Raw genomic sequence first — 6,910 nt, 5'->3', positions numbered from 1 at the left:
TCTCGGACAAAACTGAGTTATACCTCGGCACGACTTATCATAAAACCGGCTCCATCATAACAGACTACAATCTCGCCACGAGATCGACCACGAAGATCTCGAATGAAACCAACGACTAATTCCACATTAACTAGGCTATAAATCGGGCACGGTATCGACGATAGAGGGGAGAGCAAATTCATTCCCACAAGTAACATACTATCAAACAACATCCCGATTATACGCACGCTTTTATTTAAGTGATTCCTTTATTGACTTGAACGTCGGAGTCCTTTTTGCAGGTACCACACTCGGGTCCGAGTTCACGAGGATATTCTCGGTTCGGTTCAAGCTATCAGGCATACTGGGATTGACGTGAGGCCGACACATAATTCGGGAGGAGTATCCTTGCTAAAACAAGACTAATCAAATATAAGATGTTTTTATTTTTATAAAATATATTGAGATAATTTAAAATATTTTTAGATTTATAATATCAAATTTTAAAATTTTTATTTAGAAAAAATTTATAAAATTATGAATGTAATTATAATAAAAAAGCATTTTTAAAATTTAATTCACATTAAATTTAAAATTAATTTTTAGTGTAATTAAATAAAAAAATAATTATAAAAAATTAATTATATTAATTAAATTTAAAAAATAATTCACATTCTCTTTTAAATATAAATATTATTAATTATATTTTTTATTTATTATTTATAATATTTTAGCTACCTGTTAGATAGTTTAATCATTTCTAAATCAAATCAGTTATTCAAAACGTACAAGGAAGCGGTTAACTTTGTGTTTGGAATTTGGACGAGGATGATGATGTAATCCGCACACAGACTCCAACCGAGAGAAAAGCAAAACCAGCAAATCTCTGCTGTCTTATCTCCAATATAAATTGGAACGGAATGGACACTCAGGTCAAACACTGAACACTCTAAACTTATAATAAAAAGTAAAAAAGAAAAGGGGAGAAATTTCCCATGGCAGAAAGAGTAGAGGGATTCAACTTCGAGCAAAGGCATGGGAAACAGAGGGTAAGGGTGGCTCGCGTGTGGAAGACGAAGGAAGGAAAACACTACGTTGTGGAGTGGCGAGTCAGCATCAGCCTCCTCTCTGATTGTGTCAACTCTTATCTCCGTGATGATAACTCCGATATCGTTGCCACTGACACCATGAAGAACACTGTAACCTTCTTCCTCTCTTCTGTGTTAGTAATTTTCTGCGTGATTTGTACCACTATCCAAAGTTAACATTTTAAGCTCTGATATCTATCTGTTTGTATGTTGATATTTGGAGTGCGAATCTGTTTGCTTTCTGATGGGATTTAAAATCAATTATTTGATTTTCTGAACTTTACTAGTTCAACATTTTAGTCTATTAAAAGATCTATTGTAAATGTTATAAACTGTTGTCGTCTGATCTACTCATTTTAACAAAACAATTATGTCTGAATCTCATATGCTGCTTTGTACCTTCTGTTGGTTTCAATTGTATTTTTTCAAGAAGTGGCTAAAATAGATATGATGTTAGGTTTGTTTTGATTTGATCCTGTCTCTAGAAAGAAATAGACAGAAATACAAAGAGATATTGATTAGAGACCGATATTTTCTGCTTACACTTCTAGGAAATACAAGAACTGCAAGTATTTCTGTCTTAGATGCTTATAATATAATACCAGTATTTAAACTCAGATCACATAAAATGTTTACAACCCTGATTTCATGCTATAGGTTGGGTATATATTACTGTCTACAAACTTAAAGAACAAGGAATTTGCTTGTATATGCTATTTGTCTTTCATCCTCCATCATCACATCTGTTCAATTTTGATTTTTTTTTTATGAAAATATTGCTAGGTATATGCAAAAGCCAAGGAGTGCTCTGAAATACTTTCTGTTGAGAACTTTGCTATTGAGCTTGCCAAGCACTTTATATCATTCTATAGGCAGGTTGGTGAATGGTAAAATACAGTATAATATTATTATTCAAATAAATCTACATTTGTTTTCTTTTATCCTTTATAATCCTCTTGCACTATGCTCTTTCTTTTAAAATTTTCTTGCTAACAATTTTTCTTTGACCAAATTATTTATATCACATTATGGTTTTTCAATTGAAGTTTGGAAAGGTTTATAAGAGGAAAGCCATTGGTTGGTTAACCTAATTTTTCAATGAGGATAAGTTTAGTATGGTAGAGATGAGGATGCTTAGATGAATGATTGACCAAACACTCATAGACAATCCAAGGAATGGGGATATAAGAGAGAAAGTTGGAGTAGTGCCTATTGTTGAAAAGATGGTAGAATCTCGTGTTATTGAACATGTGAGGAGAAGATGATGGAATATCCAATTAAGAGGGTGGATCAAGAAGATAGATACGAGGAAGATCTAAAAAGACCTTTTACTAGGTTTAGTCAAAGGAGATCTACGTATAAATGGTTTCATTGTGAATATGATATATGATAGGGTACAATGGTGTTGTTTAATCTATGTAGTCTATCCATCTAGTGGGATAAGGCTTTATTATTATTGTTTTTGTTATATTGTCTTCCTCCCCATAGTTTTTTGTTGCTTTATGGCTTTTCACAGGTTACTGCAGCTATTGTAAACATTGTGGAAAAGCCATGGGAACGCATCATCATGGATGGTCAACCTCATATGCATGGTTTGTTAGACTATGTTACATTCTACAATATTATTTGTTTCAATATGGTATAGTTCATAGATTGTACCCTTTTCTAATTGCTTTTGGTTATACAATTTGTAATATTTGTTAAAAAATTTTGGTTGCCTAACATATTTCAAATTTGCACTTCACTTCTTGCTTTATGGCACTTTTAGTGGAACTAGCAATTTGAGTGAACATTTCATTAGATTGTCCAAATGGAAAAATCCCACTTTCATCATATTGTGTTGAATACTGGTCTAGCTAATTTTAGATTCCGTGATTCTGTAATAAACTCCAATTTGTTTCTTTTCAGCCCTCAAGTCCTTTGATTTTATTTTTATAAGGTTTCAAACTTGGATCTGAGAGGCATACAGTTGAGGCAATAGTAAAAAAGTCTGGTGCTCTACAGTTGACTTCTGGTGTTGAAGGATTATCAGTGCTGAAAACTACTAAGGTAAGTATGCTATATAGAAACCTGTACTTTGATTTTGATATAATATTTCCTGTGTATGTAATACATAATTTCGTAAACAGTATTTTGTTTTGGGTCCAAATTCTTAATATTATAGTTGGCGAATCACTTTGATATTATGGTTTCACAATTATAGGAGAAGCATGACATGATATGGTTTTGAGTTGAAAGGAAATTCCTTTGCCTGCTCGTGATCCCCTTCTTCTATCCCCCTAACGCTGGAAAGAATATCAAATGTATAAAGTAGGTATTGATAAAAGAAACACAAAAAAGTATATTTGCAGTTATATATAATAGATCTATATCTATAAAAAGGATCATCCTTCAACGTAGATTTTTTCTAAAATTTTTTTTTTTAGAGAACCTGAAGAATTTTTATTTATAAAAATGTTCTAGAGTTTATTAAATGCCCAATAATGTTTAGAGGAAAGGGGCAGCCCAGTATACAAGCATCCTGTGTTAACGCAGGGTCCTAGGAAGGGCCGCATCTAAAGGATGTAATCTAAGCAGCCTAACCTGATAATGTTATCAGTGTCTGTTTCCACGGCTTGAACCTGTAACCTTGAGGTATAGAGACAACTCATTTATTGCTCTAAGGCTCCCCTTCAATGAGATTTAGAGGAAGAGAAAGAAAACCTCTTTTGAACTATTAAAAAGGATTAAGTTCTAAATTTGACTACTAAAATTTTGAAAAGTTGGGAAAGTTTTTTTTTTTTTTTTTTTATGTAACATACTCAACCTGCTTTTAGTACTATAATACTCAAACCTTTCAAAATTTGTATGAGCATATGGATAACTACCTAGCATTTCTTGGAGATCTGGTTTCTGGCATCCATACTATGATGCTGAGTTTTTGTGACAAATATTCTGTCAATTTTCTTTTACTCTCCACTGATCCCTCTTTTACGAAATAGTAGCTGCTATTGGTCTCCCTTTGATTTACAGAGTTAAAAGCATGATTGTGATATACAATCCCTTATTTTTGTTCTAAGTTTAGTTTGGATCTGTTGTGAGCAGTCTGGTTTTGAAGGGTTTATACGAGACAAGTACACAGCTCTTCCTGAAACACGTGAAAGGATGCTGGCAACAGAAGTAACCGGTCTGTGGAGGTAAGACTTCATTGTTTCCTTAGACATTGACATTTTTTTCCCTATTAGTAAATCTTAATGAAGAGGTAAAAACAGAAATAGTTTCTTTTGTCGGAAAGAGTTATATGATTTAAATCAATCTCCTAAATCACATAGATATCTTGCAGGCTTAATTCTGACTTTTAAGCAACTTTATTACACTTCAGTTATCGTTTATTAATTAAAAGATTTTTATTGAGCATCATTAGGATTATTTAGCACCATCATGGAGAGAAGTTATAATATCACAATAACTATTGCCACCAATAGTTAAATGTGGAAATAGAGTCATGCTTCTAATGTAAATTGTAGGTACTCTTATGAATCACTAAGCAGCATCCCACAGAAGCCGCTTTACTTTATGGAGAGGTACAACGATGTTAAAAGAGTTCTGCTTGAAACCTTTTTCGGTCCACCGAATGAGGGGGTGTACAGCCCATCTGTTCAAAACACTCTCTATCAAATGGCAAGGGCCACATTGAACAGGTATATCTCTCTTCAATACTCTCCCTGTTTAGGGAGGCAATCCATGCTTCTTTATCCACTCTGCACCTCACACTCTAGAATCCGCTTGAAATTTATTCTTTAGTTCAATCAAGTAGGGTTTGACAATTAACTTTATGCTTCAGATTTCCTGACATAGATTCTGTTCAACTAAAGATGCCAAATATTCATTTCCTACCAGTCAATATCTCAAATACAGGTGGTCAAATTGTAAAGGTATTCCCTCTTTTCCCTAACAGTTCACTGCATTAATAGAACCAATGAATATAATGAAATGGATTAATATAGACTGAAATGGAATAATTGTACATTTTCCCATTTTTAAGATATCAAAGCATGAAATGGAAGAAATTTCATATCTGTTTTCTGTAAATAGAATAATAGAAGATGAAGAATAAGAATTTTAGTAACTTGCACTTTCATCTCCTTTTGCCCAAATTTGGAGAGACCGGAAAATAAGAATATTCAATAGATTAGAATGGATTCAATCCAATGCTATTTTGTTCTATTCTATTCTATTATTAAGTATCCAACAGTGAAACTGAATACTCTTTCATGAAGTCATGCAAGTCCTCAGACCATAAAGGTCCACCATGTGCCACATAAGTTGAAGCCTTCATTTCATTCCCCACCATTCCATCACGTTGGATCATTCCAATCATAAATAGCAAAGAATGGTAAAGAACCACAGTTGTGAATTGACTGGGGTAGTATGAATGTTGAGTGAATGGTAAAGAACTACGGTTGTGAATTGACAAGTTCAGTTTTACACTCTCGTGGTTTTACAGTCTTACAAGCTTACCATCCAAAAACAAGTTAACTTGCATAAACTTTGAAAAAACTGATATACTCTTGATCCTATTAGCAATCTTATGTGTTTATATTTCGATTGGTTTTGTCCCCAAATGTACAAGTTCGGTTATTGATGTTGGTTACTTAAGTATCTGGTTATGTCATGCAATATTTATTCAATTATTAAGCTAATTTCATATAAATACTATTAAATCGTCAAGCAACAAAAGTAATATTTGCATTGATTAAAATATACTATAATAATAAGTCCAATATCGAATTATTTTTACAATGTTGCCTTTCACTTTTCGAGTTTATGGTCCAAGTTTATTAAAACCACATTAGCTTGCCTCAACTCTCCTCATTAGCTTGAATTATATTGTTGTTTTTTAGGCACTCTTGATTTATAGTTTTTAATAATTGTGCGTTTAAGCAAAGTGACAGATAAAAAGATACAGAAGATTAGTGTGTAATCCCCCGTTTTTTATGAAAACTTTTGATATGATGAATAACATAAATAAAATTTTGAATGCAATGTATTGGAATTTGCTTCCAATGCATAGGTAGTTTAAACCCTAATTTAATATCTTAAAGCTGTTAAATGATGGTGTTTGTGCAGTTTAACGATGATGTATACTTACCCACGGATGAGCCACATGGGTCGATTCAAGCTACACTGAGCCGCTTTTGGTCAAAGATGTAGGAACTGCTGAAACACCACATATCATCCTTTCTGATCAAAATAACAAGTTATATATAAATAATGTTGGTTATGCTTTTCCAGCTGTTTCTTTACATGCCTTTTCTTCAGAATAAAATGTATAGGCAGGAACTGCTTGGGTTGTTCTATGAGCATGTCAAATCTGATTGATATGGCTAGCTTGAAAATCTGAACTTAAAGAGAAATTCCGGATATCATTATTGGAAAATATGGATTAATGTTAATTAGTAATGGCTGATATTATTATCCTCTACAAAATGGAAAAGTAACCCTGGTCAGACATTCGTGCATGTATATACCAAGTTTTTGTCAGGTTCTTTTGGGATTCCCCAACGTGATATAGTCTTGTGCCGAAAGTTTTTGAAACATTTGCAAGTTCTTTCCAAAGGGGGCAAGATATCAAAAGTCACGTTTGACACTTTAAATGAGTGAATCACTTTGCCACTCATGCAAATCATATATGCTAATCACCGAGTTGGATTTTGTCACCATGGTTCTGGATCCATCGTCGCTGAATTTCACATTAACGCAACTAATTTTTCTAGCTTGCAGAAGGTTGACCATTGGCAAATGGGAGTCTAATCCAGGTTGAGAACTCTTAGGTGTTCTTAGTTCGAACTAAGATAGAAGCA

General features: G+C 33.2%; 1 protein-coding gene across 1 annotated transcript; it reads left to right on the top strand.

Moving 5' to 3' along the window:
* The first annotated feature begins 726 nt into the window (after positions 1–726).
* LOC112744064 (uricase-2 isozyme 2) lies at positions 727–6,536 on the top strand. The gene is made up of 8 exons (XM_025793535.2): positions 727–1,178; positions 1,851–1,943; positions 2,584–2,659; positions 3,007–3,116; positions 4,152–4,243; positions 4,574–4,747; positions 4,891–4,981; positions 6,177–6,536. Exons 1-8 carry the CDS (start codon positions 975–977, stop codon positions 6,258–6,260), a joined length of 924 nt encoding a protein of 307 aa, XP_025649320.1. The 5' UTR covers positions 727–974; the 3' UTR covers positions 6,261–6,536.
* The last annotated feature ends 374 nt before the right edge of the window (positions 6,537–6,910 follow it).

Source organism: Arachis hypogaea, chromosome 2, assembly GCF_003086295.3.
Source record: "Arachis hypogaea cultivar Tifrunner chromosome 2, arahy.Tifrunner.gnm2.J5K5, whole genome shotgun sequence".
Lineage (NCBI taxonomy): Eukaryota > Viridiplantae > Streptophyta > Magnoliopsida > Fabales > Fabaceae > Arachis > Arachis hypogaea.
The sequence above is the reverse complement of the archived record's forward strand: the minus strand, read 5'-3'. Positions and strand labels throughout refer to the sequence as shown.

Excerpts from the sequence above, each read along its gene's own strand:
- LOC112744064 (XM_025793535.2), top strand. The coding sequence starts at position 975 with ATGGCAGAAAGAGTAGAGGGATTCAACTTCGAGCAAAGGCATGGGAAA. Across the intron at positions 2,660-3,006 it reads TGGTCAACCTCATATGCATG|GTTTCAAACTTGGATCTGAG; the intron begins GTTTGTTAGACT and ends TATTTTTATAAG. Across the intron at positions 4,748-4,890 it reads GCAAGGGCCACATTGAACAG|ATTTCCTGACATAGATTCTG; the intron begins GTATATCTCTCT and ends TTTATGCTTCAG.